This window comes from Phalacrocorax aristotelis, chromosome 16 (assembly GCF_949628215.1).
Source record: "Phalacrocorax aristotelis chromosome 16, bGulAri2.1, whole genome shotgun sequence".
In the NCBI taxonomy this organism is placed as follows: domain Eukaryota; kingdom Metazoa; phylum Chordata; class Aves; order Suliformes; family Phalacrocoracidae; genus Phalacrocorax; species Phalacrocorax aristotelis.
Window position 1 is genome coordinate 8,920,752 of NC_134291.1, and position 15,226 is coordinate 8,935,977.

The window sequence follows — 15,226 nt, forward strand, 5'->3', positions numbered from 1 at the left end:
TTTGCCTCTCAACCCTTGGCAGCACAACCCCAGTTTGCAAAGGTGGGGAGATATCTCAGCTTAGATGGGTACCAGATACTGCAGCAAGCATGCTGCGGTCCTCAGCCCAGCGTGTCTAATGACAGCGGCAGAGCAAAAGAGTTAATAAGAATAACTTTTAAATGTAGGGAGAGATGAGCTTATGTGAAAATCTTTAGCGTAAATGCAAGGAAACTGTGGGGAAATCCTGACCTAGTTGTAACCTGTGTGGCCTAAAATTTGTCTTGGATTCTAAGTGAATTTAATTTTTTTTTGGAGGAAAAGATTTTACTTCAGGGGATTAGCTCAGGAAAAAAGAATTCATTTGACTTTCCTTTGACTCCATGTGATTCCCTAGAGTACTGTCAATCTGCGGCTTTTCCAAACCACCATCTATAAAGCGTTACTTTGATGTCGTACTCACACTGATAAAATATCACTGCACTTAGTGTCAGTTATTTTGGTATTTACTTTCCTCCTTTCATTTGCAACCATTTATGAAGGATTGTACATGAGCTGGATATTCATCCCTTAAGGTACAATTGTCAAGGAAAAGAAAATCTGTTTAGAACAAGGTAAAAGGAAAGACCACTCTAATTTTGGATTCTATCCCTGTGTAGACATGCTGGCCAGCAGAAACAAAACATGATATATTTTTGTAAAGCACATGCAGATTGATGCCTTGTCATGAAAATCATATATTCAGACAATACAGTTTGAACTTGACCTAATTACCGTGTTTTCAGCTCTCCTGCTTGCTGCTGTTCTGCTGGGTGCTTATGCAAAGGGAGGTCAGAAAGCTAAAATTGCATCGCGCCACTAGGTTTAAGGTCAAGTCTCTGTGATAATAACATGTTCATTGTCTGTATTAAACTAACAAATTAATTCCAGATTTCAGTGAGCATTATACCTCAGCTAAGAAGTCAATATGAGAAGGCTTGTGAACCTTGTAGTCAGCCATAGCTCGGTAATCCTGGGACTGTGCACCATCGGGCAAGATGAATGTGCCTGCTGTGCTCTTGAAATTGAATTGTCTGCTTGACACCTATTCCACTGGTTCAGAGTTTGTTGGGTTTGGTTAATGCAGTAACTTCAGAACAGAATTAAAACTGCTGGAATCATTACTCACATTTTCTCAGATCACCTACTGTTAAAGCCAGGGGTTTAGAAAAGGTAACAAAAATGGCAAAGTTGCTGTTAAGCTTGAAGGATATGATTCCTAGCCCAGAGCACAGCTGACTTCCCAAAGCCTGCTTAGAGTTGCTTTTATTTTAGGTTCAAAATTGGAATCTGATCAACTTAACATTTGGAGGGAGACTAAAGCGGTACAGCTGAGGTTTTAAAAAGATGTGTTGGGGTATCACTCCCAGCCATATATTAATCATATATAATTTGTGAAAGAGCTTTTAAGAAGTCCCCACAATACTGGAACTGAGAGTTGAAGGCTACATTGCTCAATTCCTAATGTACATATCAATTGAAAAGATTTTGAGGAGCTTGCTAATTAGGGAGCATATTACTGTTTCCAAGCATGCAATGCTGGTGGGTTTGGGTTGGGTTTTTTTCTTCCAAAGCCTGCTTAATCTGTGCAGCTGGGTATAGTATTGACCAAGACGTCATTAAGGATGCAAGGGAGGAAACGCAGATTAGATATTGTCAGCTGGATGCCAAGAAATTGTAGGCTCTGTAATGAGATGCCTTGAACAAGCCCAGAAAAATGAAAAGAGGGGGGTGTACTTCATACAGCTTTAATATATTGGAATTTATTAAGCTTAATTGATTGTTGAGGTAGGGCAGAAGCTGTTCTGGAGATTTATAAGACTGAACTGAAAGACCAAAGGCAAAATTCAGGAATGAGTTGTGAACTAATAGGATGGCAGTGTGCCCCAGGCGCTGCCTGCCCACCCACACCTCCAGCGGCAACCTCAGCCGATGGGAAAAAGGTCTCAAGTGCAACCTGTGATTTTGCTACTGGTGTGCTGTCTCCAGTGATCCAACTAGAAAAAACTAATCCTCAAAAAACTAATTTTAGCTTTTCAAAACAATTTTATCAGCAACTTACATCTTCAGGAGAGGAGCAAGAGCATCACAGTCTGTGGAAAGTCTGTCTCACTTTCATTCCAGTGTTAAATTTAGTCATTTGGTGTTTTCTTCCTAACAGCTAATGACTAAACATCCTGCAAAACGCCTTGGCTGTGGCCTTGAAGGTGAAAGAGACATCAGGGAGCATGCTTTCTTCAGGAGAATTGACTGGGAAAAACTGGAAAACAGAGAGATTCAGCCACCTTTCAAACCTAAAGTGGTGAGTCAGATGCCAAGTACTTCCCTCGCTAAATGTGTCTGCAGCCATGCTTTCCCGTGGGGTGAGATTAACGCTGGCTTGATGGTGCTGCAGATCTGGGACACTTCTAAAGTAAGGCAATTTGATTATGGCAGACCAGTCTGTAAATCTGCTAACATTTTGGTATCCTGTAGCATAACCCAGTGTGCTTTGTTCCTTGTGAAAAAAATCTCTGTGTGATTTGAGTCCTGACTGTACGGTCATGCTCTGCGTGGGAGGTTGAAAACAGGGAAAATTGGCACATTCACATCAGCCACTTGAGACCTGTAATAAATGCGGTTCACGACTGTCTCCTCTGAACATCTAAAGTCAGTGATTAAAGATACCTGAATTACTGGGGTGAATTTCCTCCACGGTGGGCTACACCCCACAGGGGGTTTGTCTTCCCCATCCTGGAGTGACAGAACCCACATCTGCTGAATTTGCAGGAATAATCCCTGATTTATTTTTAACGTTTATTAGTGGTTTACACACATGTATCTGTAGGAGTATTTGGGAAATCCAAACAAGTGAAAGATGTCCTTACTGTGAGTACTGTTTGTGTAATCTAATTTGAAGAGCTGTATTTCTTGACACTGAATTTCCTTCAGCGTGTGCTGTGCTTTATTGACAAAGAAAAGTATATGCACGCAAGAATACAAGCTTTCAGGAACAGCTGTAAACTGTTGTGTCGTAACATTGAACCTTTCTTCTCTAAAACGTTTTGTGGTTCATTTGAGATGTGTGACTGGCTGTAGCACTGCAGGTATAGGATCACTGGTTTGCACAAGGATCTATTTACCGATAGAGACAACGCTAGTGTGGTATCACGAACTAATGAACAGAGGGAGGCCACTACCCAGTGGCACGATCTATTCCTCTCTTTTTGCATACGAATGACTTTTTCACATCACCAGGAGGTGATGCTGAGATGCTGAGAAGAGTGTTTTGTGCTCAGGGAAATACCCTTTTCATATGGTGTGGATTTTCATGCAGGGAAGGGTGTAGGTAAGGAAAGAACATGCGTGGTGCTGCCAACCCTGCCCGGCCGATCCCCTGAGCTGCCTGCCTGGAGGGGAGCTGCACCTATTTAAAGCATGTTTTATGGAAGATTGTTATTAGATACTTCTTGAGTCAGATGTAAAGCTGATGGTAAAGCAAATTTACCTTCACGTCTCTAAGTTTTATTAGCTCAGGAACTGAGTGCTTCGACTCTCCTTGAAGTTAAAAGTAACTCCAGCATGAAGGTGCTAAAAGCTTGAAGTATGGTCTGGTTCCATCACAGCATGTTTCGTGGCAGATCCTGGCTCCTGTTAGAGCAGCTGTGCTCTGTCTCCGTGGTTATCATGACCTGCTTTGTTTGTACAGGCTGCTGTTAAAATACACCAAGGCATGTTCACCTGGAGCCTAACTTTCCCAGATGAAAATAATTTAAAATCCAAGTCAGATATTTACATACCCTGCGTATAACTCATTTATTGCGATTGCTGATTCAATCTGTATGGGTTCTAGAAAGCAAAAAGCACACGACTCTCAATCTGTTTGAAGATATGGGGTATTTACAGGCTTTATTTGGGGTGTGGTTTTTTTGGAAAGCCTTTCTAGGTGCATCTTCTCTAGAAACTGTGTTGCTGCAGGAATAACTCAGCTACTTTTGCACACCAGCATGGCTTTCACTTGAACACGGAGCCGCAGATTATGGGTCAGCAGTTGGTCGGTTTAAATAATGTGTTCCCTTCCAGATTGACATTTCACAGGCTATAGGCATGGACTGCTTATTTGGCAAGAAGGACATTTTACTCATATTTGTAAGTTCAGGAGTTCCAAGAGTCTCTTTTTCAGTTCTGCTTTAATACTGCATTAACACTCATGATAGCAATGCTACTCTTTAATGTAAAGACAAATATGTAATTGAAGATGCAAATTTATTGACAAATTATTATATTCACACTCAAAAAATACCCAAATTTCACTTGAGTTATTTCTCAGCCTCTACTAGTATAAGCAGTAGTGAGAGGCTTAATGGAGTCAGGCACTTTGGTTTCAATATACAGCTTTTTTAAATACCTTCCACTTCCAGGGATAAAAAAAGAAGAAAAGAAAAAAGAGCATAATTTTGTAGAAGAATGGTGCGTATCTGTAGAACATCGTTTTAGCAAGAAGTCTTCCCTGTATAAAAAGCCCTTTTGTTGCTGCTCCGAGTTGACTGTACTGCCTCTAAATAAATTTGACTGTTAATTTGGGGATACATCAACTTTCATTCCAGTGATGGAGAGTTTTGCCCTTGTCAAAGTGCCTCTCTGTCCATTCTTTTCCTCCAGAGATTCTGTACCAAAATGCATTGGCTTCAGTGGGCACCAGGGTATTCGGTGAGTGCAGAACCCTGGGTGAGAAAAGCAGACTACCATTAGCCTTTAACCCATTGAAGTGTCCCTCTGCTTGTGTTCTTCCGAGACTGAATGAGTGTCCTTCTGTGCGCTCTGCGGCCCAGTACCTGAGCATGCATTTTTCATCTGAAATACAAACCAACTTGTGCCCGAGGCAGCAAAAGTTCTTTGCAGCTCAGATCAGATGGCACGTCCCAGTCCAGGACACGTCAGATGCTGTGCAAGAAGATTGGAAACTGTGACTGAGCTGTTTTCAAGATAGCCAAACAGCTCACCCACGAGTTCCCTTAATGGGCCCCTCTCCAGGTGGTTTCTCCTATAAATGTGAAGTTTATTCATGTGGTGTTAGTTCAGAAAAATCAATATTTAATATTGCTCTATTGTGCAAGCCATATTCTACCCTTTCCAAGTTACCCTCTAAGTCTGAAGATAATAGTGTAATGTTACCCTCCAAATCCACATGTAGATATATTATAGGGATGGATAGAGAGGAGAGGGTCAGGGACAATGGGAGGAAACGTTCAATGCCTGTTGTCGTACAGCCACGCTTTGTTTGAAGATCTGTTAGAGTAGATAGTTTTGAGATAAGCAGATCATAAGCAGATCTACCAGTTTCCTTTAGATCCCTCCACAATGCCTAGTTTTCCTTAGATATGCATTTTTTTCTTGCACCCAGGCTAATTTTGTTCTGGTCCCACCTTCATCCTTTTTAACTTGCCTCTAACCATACTTCCCTGCCTTCCAAGTGTTTTCTGCATTACTGAAAACTATCCTTTTCACAAGCTTGATTTATTTTGTTTTCTGTTCTGAATGGGTTGTGTTCAGCATGTAGCTATATATAACCCCCCTTCTTTGCTGGGCTTCACAAGACAACGTGTCTCGTAGACAAAAAAAAGGAGGAAACCTGCGATAACACATTCTATAACGGGGACCTGTTCCCAGGATGCACTCCCTGCCCCAGCTCCCTCCTGCAGTCCCCAGGACCGAAGCTCTGCTGTCGTTTATGAATGTACAAGAGTTTATAAGCTGTACAATGAAGAATCAAAGCATATAAATTAATTACGTTAAGCTTTCTGCAGATCATGAAGCAAACATTAACATGAAAATTTAATTTTGCATCGTAAAGGTTTTAAGAAGAATGAAATGACTTGACAGATAAAGTATCTTTTGCCATTACATGTCCATAAAAATATTGTCTTTTTCCTTTTTTATCCCCATAATTCTGAATGCCTCTCTGCCTTGTCACCTCATGCTGATGGATAGGAACTTTTCTGAATCCATTTTTCATCAGAATTCATCTATTGAAACTTCTCTGTTTGCCTGGACTTTTTGTTAAAATACCTGAAAAGAAACTTTTCTCTTAACTACTCATAAGGAATGAGGGAAAGTCTTGCAAGTATCCTGAAAAATCTGCAAAAAGCTGGAACTGCCAATGTACTGCTGATTTTTTCAGCCTTTTTTCTGTTTGTTTTTTTTTTCCTTGCAGTGTGGCAAAGGTGCGGAAAACTTCGATAAATTCTTCACACGAGGACAACCGGTGTTAACACCTCCGGATCAGCTGGTCATTGCTAACTTAGACCAAACAGATTTTGAAGGCTTCTCTTACGTCAACCCCCAGTTCGTACACCCCCTTTTACAAAATGTAGTGTGAAACAGCAGAACAGAAACAAATCCCGCAGTGGGGAACGGTCCTTAACCCTACAATTTTTAGGCTTTTGCCTTGTTGATTCCATTTGGGCCTGGAAATTGTAGGGTTAGAAAGTGTAAGGTGGAGGAAAGGCCACTTATTCAGGATTTTTGGCTTTGCCACAGTGATGTTGTCTTAATGAGAGAGAAATTGGTATACGGTGCCCACTTATTCCTCTAGAAGTCACCTCTGACTCTTCTAAACTTCCCCATTTTTTGGTACGTTATATATCTTTGTAACTTGCCACTGTCCTTTTGCTCCCTTTTCCACTCTCATGTGTTAGAAATAATCTAACACATGGTCTGGGAAAAAAAAAAAACAACCTCAAATATTTAGCCCTTCGGTGCGGATGCTGGGAGATAGGAGCACTCGCCCCGAGGGACCGCTCGCCCGGTGACCTTGGGGAGATCAGCGGCACCAGAGACTGACACGGCAGCGGCACCGGGGAGAAGAGGCATTGCAAAGAAATGTGGAAAGTAGTTGTTTCAGAAATATGACAGAAACAAGTCGGGAGTGGGTGGGAGGGGGCATAAAATCAAATTAGACCCTGACGCTTTGTGAACCCGTCCAGTAAGCAACACCAAGTTTAAACACACTTCAGCAGTGGCCAGATCTCTAGGATCTTTGCTAAGTAGCATGTGATAAACTCAAGGGTAACGTTTTGTCTTTAATAATAATAATAATAGTAATAATTTTAATAATATTTTTGTGAATTTTAATCTCCATGAGATTATTCTGTGATCCAGGGTGCCATTGTTTGTTCAGTTAATTTAATTTACACCACTCCTCAAGTTTACTGTTAACCGGTTCTAATACCAATATTTTACTATGAAATTTGTTAACCTGGAATGTAAAACAAACTGTAATCCCTTAAATCTTATTTACATGTTTATTTATAGTCTGCAGTAGAGGGCAGTCAATTGAAGAAAGCATTCTGTATACTAAATTAACACAAAATGCAGCCCCAAGTGACTTCCTGATTTCTCCAGAATAACTCATGAAAATCAAGCAAGATTTGGTCTTAAAATAATCAGTTTTAATTCAGAAAACTTGGGGCTGTAGGATAATCAAGCCTGAAAGAAGAAGCACCTAAAACTCATTTTATTGATAGAATGGAATTTAATACATTTTACATATGCTTCATGCAATGAATTTTGCATATTTAGTAATAACTCTTAATAATAAGGGTTAATAATAAGCAGATATATATTATTGACATAATCGTATCAGGCATAAAGAGTATTATAAAAATTTTATAAAACAAATTGTGCTTTATTGTGGAAGTTCTTGTTCTGAATGACATCATTTAGATTTAGCTAAATGTTTTATGGCTATTGTTTTGGTTTCTACTTTAGGGTTTGGATATTGTTAATAGCTTAGGGTATAATCTCTTTTTTTAAAAGTAGATCTACTTTTAAACAATAATTGCTACCTGCAGGTTTTATACGAGGTTCAATTAGGCTTTCATTTCACGTCTGCTTATTACTTACAGAGAAGGAAATAGACTTTATTTGCAATGATGAACACCGTAATTAATGCAATCTTCTCCTCTCATATCACTTAGATAAAAAATTTTGATATTTCCTCTTACGACTTACCAGAAGATAATAATTCAAATATCAGTAAATATTTTTGGTGCATATTTTGGTTTTGTAACAGCATGTAAAGTAGTAGTCAGTGCATTTTCTGGTTTTTTTTTCCCTTCTGCCTTGTTGATGTTAGCAGCCATAGGCACTTTTTGTCTGTCGGATGTGCATGACGATGCCAGAAGCATGATGTCTCTCTTGCTGCATGCAGACTGATTACAATTTTTCCAGCATGTAAACATATTCAAAAAGCAAGATATTTGCCATAAAAGACTTAAATTTATACTAGAATATGTAACTGGAGGGGTGGGGTGGGAGGGGAATCTACTTTCTAATCTTCTTTTATGACAATAAAACACGGAACCTGTGCCAAAGATTCTGTCAGAAAGATCCAGTCCTGCCAATTGGTAGCCAAATGGATGGGTTTAACTTACAGGGGTCACCTGTGGGGGCGTGGGACGATTTCTGAGTGAAACGCATTTGGATCCGAATGGCAGCTGTACTGTGCTTCTGCACCGCAGTGCCCTCAGGAGCCATACTCTGGTGCCTGGGATGCGCGATTTGCGACGCTCCGGAGGTTTGACTTTTGCCCAGTCCTTTTGCAGCCCCAGCCCTAAGCAAGGAGCATCTCCCCGGGTAAGAGTGAGCAGGCTGTAATGAGCGAACCGAGCCGTTCTGAGGCATGGGAAAACACGCCGCTAGCGAGGGGCGCTGGCCAGCCAACACGAGCTCACATTGTTGCCTAAATGAACAGAGCTCAAAATTTTTAAAACATTTTAGGAGTAAAATTTTTAAACCATTCCGTGTCAAATATGTTATCAGCCAAGTCTGGGAGTTCATTTTCTTGTTTGCATATTAAGTGCTTCAGAAATTACAGTATTCACCATAAAGCATGTGGTCTAGTGCCGCATTCATGACTGTTTATGTTTTCCTGAATATTATCGGCTTGCCATAGTTCAGGAAAACCCGGGTATCATGCTGTAGAAGGCAATAGATTCAACAGATTACTGAGGCTCAGAATTTGAATAATAAGGGCTCTCAAGTAAGGAAATCTGCTGAGAGGCAGCATTACGTGCATTTTAAGAATGTGAAGTAAAAAAGAGACTTTTGAATTAAAGCAATTAAAGCAAACCAGAAACAGGCAGGAGATCCCACGGGTAGACGTTCCCAAATGGTTCTGGTTTTCCTGATGGAATACGAATTGAGCAGGGAAGTCCCGTTGTGGGCTGTTGTTGCTGGCACAGCTGTGATGGTCGGTACCTTTCACACCAGAACACGGCATTAAAGAGCTGGTCCAACATCTGGACAGCGCTGCTCATTTTCTGGCTGCTTCTCATAACCATTTTATTAGTCACTTGCTTTTGCTCCCCAGTTTTTCTGATGTAGAGGCAGAAATTCCTCTTTAACATTGTTACCTCAAGTTCCTGGGCTTGCCACATCTCATGTCGTCTTCTGTAGGTGTCTGTAACGCTTACAAAAAGGTACTGTGAACTCATGGATCCTGCAGGAACAAGACAGGGTTGTATAAAGCAGGGACTGAATATTTGTGTTACTCCTCGCTGCTCTGCCTAACGCACTCACACGCTTGGACCAGCCCTTTAATGTGAACTCCGGGTGACTTGCTTATCATCCAGAACCTTATCGCGGCAAGTAAAACCTTAAGTATCCAGCAAGCATTTTCATAGCTTTTTAAATACAGATGTTATTTATATTTTTCACAAGATTTGGTTTTCTAGAGAGCATGCAACAGAGGGAGAGGCATTAGAACTGCTTTTCTTTCACTTCTGTTCAACAGCAACTGTAATCTGAACACCCACAATCTCACAAAGGTTTCTCAAAGTTGAAAATTATAATGCGCTAAAGCCGGGGTAGAAGTTTTGGGAGCCGTCATACCACGTGCGCTCAAGTCCTGAGGGGCTCCGGAGCAGCCCCGTTCCTGCCAGGGGAGGCACAGGTCTGGTGCGTAAAGCTTCCAGGTTGTTTTCAGGGATTAAACAGGACTTAACTGGCTCCTAGGCAAATTTCTCCATTATTCAGGCATCTGGGTGTTCTTATGCACCTTAAAGTCACCTCAGCAGGGTGGGGGGTTTCCAGGACAGCCATTTCGCCCACCGGCCAGTCTTGGGGCCCTTAGCAAGGATTGCACATACGTGAGAAGGAGAGCACATTCCCATAATAAAACACTCCCCTTGATCCAATTTAGAGGAGAAATGCAATTTAGCTTTCTGATCATTCTTTCCAGAAATACAATTGAATTTTCCTTTTACCAACTGGAGAAAGTTCTTCTGGAAATTGGCTGTTAGTTTAAAAGAAACTCATCATACCTAAATGCTGTTGGCCTTTGAAATCCATCCTGTCTTTTGAGGGGAATTCAATTGAATAATGCTGGGTTCTTGTAAAATTAATAAGGTCAAATGAAAGAGGAACTTGTCTTCTAGCCGTAAAGACGATGTGTCCAGGGGCCGGCATTGAGTGGTACCACTTGCAATATCTGTTTACTCATTCAGCGCAGCCAGATGCAATCCCATATGGATGCCGTAGGAGATGCATGCAGGTAGCAGAGGGGAAGATCCTCCTTATTAAGCAAAACACATAATTGGAAATAATAATAATCCAATAATAAAGCTTTGATATGAGTAGAAAGCGTATTTACAGTATTGAGTTTACAGCGGGCTTTCTGACCTGCCATGAAACTTCTGGAAACTTTTAATGTGATTTGCAGTGCTTTTAGTCATTACCGTAAATTATTGCACATAGGTTTTGTCGCTTTGCAAACACGAGTGTCGGCTCTAGGCGACGCATTACCTCCGTGTGCTGTTCGGGAGGTAGGCACCGAGCTGCGGCGTAGTTAAGTAAACAAGCTAATGCGCTTTTTTCCTCAGCTCCACACTCTTAGATGGGATCTGAAATAGTTCTGTTGAAGAATTAAACAAGAATTGACTCCATAAACATGTATGATTTCATACCAACCAGTAACTGTGCCAGTAACGATTGGTAATTAAATAGCCTTATAATGAATAATCATCATGCACTACAGCCCTCCCGTTCCTAGGAAAACCGAGAGAGAGGGAGGGCAAGTTATTAACCTCTTTGCCTCAGTTACCTCATCTGTAAAATGGGGATAATAATACTTACTTACCTCACAGGGAGGTGTGAGGACTTCTTAGTTAATGTTTCTAATACACTTTTAACCTGAAGAGAGTTGTGTAAGTATTATTATAATTTTTAATATTAAATCAGCTTATTCAATTCACATGGTATTGCTGGATATACCATGCTATTTCTACTTTTTTATAGAACTTTAATAATCCTGCTGAAACCGTTTAAAGAAAAATGAAATCAGATCTGATACGTTTCTTACAGAATCTGGAGTCCAGCTTTTGTTAACTGGAGTCAGGGCGCGGTGGGGAGTGATGCTTGCTGATTGTGTAGGTCAGCTGCACTTACCTCTTTTCCAATTACTGAGATTTCTATGTGCAATTTAAAAATTCCATGTAAATGGAAGTCTTAGAAGAACTGATTCTTGTAGGGTGGGATTCCCTATGGGTAAATAAAGTCAGCACAGCTGTTTTCTAGTGATGTTTATATTGTCTCCTATTGAAGGAGAAGCGATATTCTTTATGCAGCTGCTCCATCCGCGACAGGTTTATTCCGTTGATATTTTGATGTATCCCTGTGTCGTATATCTTCATGCTTTTCTTCTCCTTCTGCGTGACACCATAACTCAAATTTAAAAGAAAACTGCCCTAGAAGCTATGATTTTTCTTCCACTGATGTAGGTTGACCAAAAAAATAACCAAAATTGGCAGTCTATTAATAATTTTTAACAGTGACGTGCAGGAAGAGTAGCAAGAGCACGGACAACTGGCCCCAGCCTTCTTCCATTGAAGCTCATTTCTCGCTAAGGGATACATTGGGAAGTCTACAGCTGACGTTACATTAGTTTTATAGTCATAAGTTGGTGACAGGAACATTTTAATAGAAAGCAAAATTATATTTCTGATCTTTGTAAACCTTTTTGTAAGAACTATTTGAATTGATTTTTTTTCCTTCTCTTTGAACCCTGAGAGGCAATACTGCCGACGGCGCCGTCCTTCCAGAGGTTCGTGTGCTCCTCTCTTGGCCTTCCACGGCATCCAGTGGAACCGCTGCGTGCTTAGCGCTCGCTGTGTGCTTCGTGCTTTGTTGGAGCCACGACGGGGGCACCCAGCACCTGGCAGCGCTAAGCCTGCGAGCCCCAGTTCAGCAAAAACATTCAGTAGGTGCCTGCGCCCGGTGCCGTTCAGCAGAGCAGGGACGTTTGGGCTTACCTTAGAGCAGCACAGCTTCACATCCCGTAGAGGTCGGTCGAGCTTGCAGTCGGATGCCTTGCTGACTCAGGGCAGAAAAAAATGTTCTTGCAGAGATAATACAAACCCGATCGGTGGCTTGTTCCCCACAGGCCTTTCATTTATTCTCCCATGCTATTAAAATGAATGTAAGAAAAATAATTTCAAGAAAATGAAGCTCGTTGCCTCTTTTAGAATTGTGCGTTTCCCAACACGTGTATGACTGCACGACAATACAGAGCACACCCGAAACTTCTAAAACGATTGCATGTTATTTTAATGTTATCTTTTCTTAAATGAGGAGTAATCCCTCCTTGAACTCATTCATATTTTTAATATTATTTTAAGACCCAGATTTTGTATTTATGAAGAGGAGAGCATTATTTATTTTCTTATCATTTATCTGCAAGATGCTACCAGAAAATTCAGAGAGGCCATTCATTTTTAAAAAAAATACAAATCATTGGAAGTGTAGTGGGCAAGACTGATGTATAAATTACAGCATCTTTCTTTTCTTAATTCTCAATATCTTCAATCTTTGTTTGCATGAAATGCTTTTGTTAAATATTAATTGTAGTTTCAAAGCAAGTGTGTATGAATAAAAATACTGATCATCACTTTTGTGAGAGTTTGGTCTGCCTTTATGAAAATTCATTTCCAAATTGACTCCACAAGGCCCGGCGGCTGCAGAGACTACGGCGTGATCAACCGCAGAGCTCACCCAGACCCAGACCTTGCTTCTCTGTTCATATGCAGAATTGTAACCTGGGCTCTTCTTTTTTTTTAATTCCTGTTAATAAAGCAAGAGAAAAAGAGGCTTAAGTGGGGAAAAGATCTGTCTGTAAGAGGGTTTCTGCATGCTGAGAGGTGAGCAGGCAGCCCTTTGAGCCAGCAGGTGTCTGGCTAACCTTGCTCACTGGGCCCAGCATCTCTGAGCTGCTTCAGATGTGGACGCCACAGGGAAAAACAGCCCCAGGAGTGAAGCGAGGTCTCAGCTTGAAGGGTCTGATTGAAAGCTTGATGTGTGACTTGCTGGTGGGGGACTGTGCCCTCCTTCTTAGCAGTTAGACCCCAAGAAAACTCAAACTTCCTCACTTCTGGGGGGGGGGGGGGGGGGAGCTGGGTGGTTCATTCCTCCCTCTGCCACTTTTTCCTGGGAAAAGGGTTTGTTTCATGGTGATTAATGATGCTCAGGGCCCACCTGTGCTGTAGAATACTTGTTTTAGCACTCCTGGAGGAGAGGACACGACCTCCCAGTCCCACCAGCTGCACTCACCCCGAGTCCAGGCATTTGCCCCATTTAGTCTGACGTTTTGTTTTCAAGATTTGAAAGCAATGTACAAATATTGTGACAACTTGACAGGCGACTTCTTTTTCTGCTTGCTCTCAGATGTATTGAATCTCGTGCTAATGCAGTAATTGGGTTAGTTTAATTTCCAGAGAAGTCTGGCTGAGTTTGCCCAAAGGAATGGTTGAAATTCATTTTTTGATAGTGACGGTGTTTCCAGGCTACTACGTGCTACTCAGCCTGCATCTAATGTGCTCAGCTTCTCCTGAAGCCCATGAATACCGCTCTTCTTAGGCCTTGAGAGCTTTCTGCAGAGCAGAGGAGGGAGTTAGTGGAGACATCATTGCCCTGAGCTGGTGTACATGCAGAGCTGGTGCGGCCGGGCCAAGAGGAAAGGTTGGACTCAATGATCTTAGGGGTCTTTTCCAGCCTAAACGATTCCAGCAGTCTATGAAAGTGGTCCTCAGAGCTCAGCACGGGCAGACCTGCATCTCCCATCACCTTGGCTGTTTAGGCAGGGGCTAGGTGGGATTTCATTCCCAGCCGTGGCCTTCGGGGTGGACTCAGGAGTTGGCCCTGCTGCGAGGGGAGCACTGAGCTCCCCAGGAAGGAAAAGCTGGGACTTGGGATGTTTGGACCTGTCAAGCCTCCGAATACCCCAAATGATCACTATCGACCACTATGCACAGCCCAGCCTTTAAACCGCCTGGAAATATTGTTCCAAAGGTAAACAAACTCTTTGCAGTCTCAATCCCAGGCTATTAAGGCTCATCTCTGCTCCCCTTCCCAGTGAAGTGCCCAGGTGACGGGCACACAGGTATCGCCCCCTCTAGCTATGGCTTAACCAAACATACCGGCGATACCGCAGCCGTTCACAGGGTCGTTGGGTTTTTGCATGAGACAGAGACCCTCCAGCCTTGTCCCTGGGGAAAAGCAAGCCTGGCAGAGGCGTGCGTGGGCAGAAAATTACTCCAGCCTCATGAGAGTATCAGTAACAGGCATCTGAGGAGCTGATGCTTTTGGGGCAAACTGGCTGCAGGTGGTCCTGTTCCTTTGCTGCCCCGGCTGGGGGTGGGGGTGGACTCCTGAGTGGAAGGGAGGGTATTTGTACAAACAGTGTGTTTTTGTTTGACTTCTTCTAAGCAGGCAAGATTAGGCTGGTGGTCCTTGGGAAAATTAACAGTTAAAGGCTTCTGCAGGAGAGGCTGAATCTCTCAGTGCTGGCCCCATCCCGTGCACGAGAGCGTCTCCGTCGGGAACGCTTCCAGCACCCAGCATTCAATAAATCACAGCAATTACTCGTGGCCACCACCCACAGCTGAAGGCACATCCTCCCTCTCACAGCCCCGACTTCTCTTTAGAGATTTGGGTATTTGCCTTAGAAATCTCAGAATATTTTTACAGACCTGGTTCGTGAGTTGCAAATATAACCATCTCCTCTGAGAGCTGCTAGGGTAGATAAAATGGTGACTGCATTAATTACCACACAGTAATTATAATCCCACTTGCTTCAGCAAAGGCAACCCTCTCTGCTTGGCCAAAACCCCCCCAGGTAAGCCCTGGGGAGCCACGGTAAAACAAAGACAAATCACTCCGGGGCCCAAATCAGGAA

The 15,226-nt window shown here is 42.3% G+C and overlaps 1 protein-coding gene across 3 annotated transcripts in view; it reads left to right on the forward strand.

Annotated features, from left to right (window-relative positions):
* The window catches only part of PRKCA (protein kinase C alpha), a 163,822-nt gene extending 150,879 nt beyond the window's left edge, over window positions 1-12,943 (forward strand). Inside the window, exons 16-19 of one of the 3 annotated variants that reach the window (XM_075111540.1) lie at window positions 2,180-2,320; window positions 6,212-6,342; window positions 11,362-11,430; window positions 12,069-12,154. In XM_075111540.1, coding sequence (XP_074967641.1) covers window positions 2,180-2,320; window positions 6,212-6,342; window positions 11,362-11,422 — 333 coding nt within the window. In that variant the 3' untranslated portion in view covers window positions 11,423-11,430; window positions 12,069-12,154. Of the gene's footprint in view, window positions 1-2,179; window positions 2,321-6,211; window positions 6,343-11,361 lie in introns of all 3 variants that reach the window. The other 2 variants (XM_075111539.1, XM_075111538.1) reach the window with 2 other exon arrangements.
* The last annotated feature ends 2,283 nt before the right edge of the window (window positions 12,944-15,226 follow it).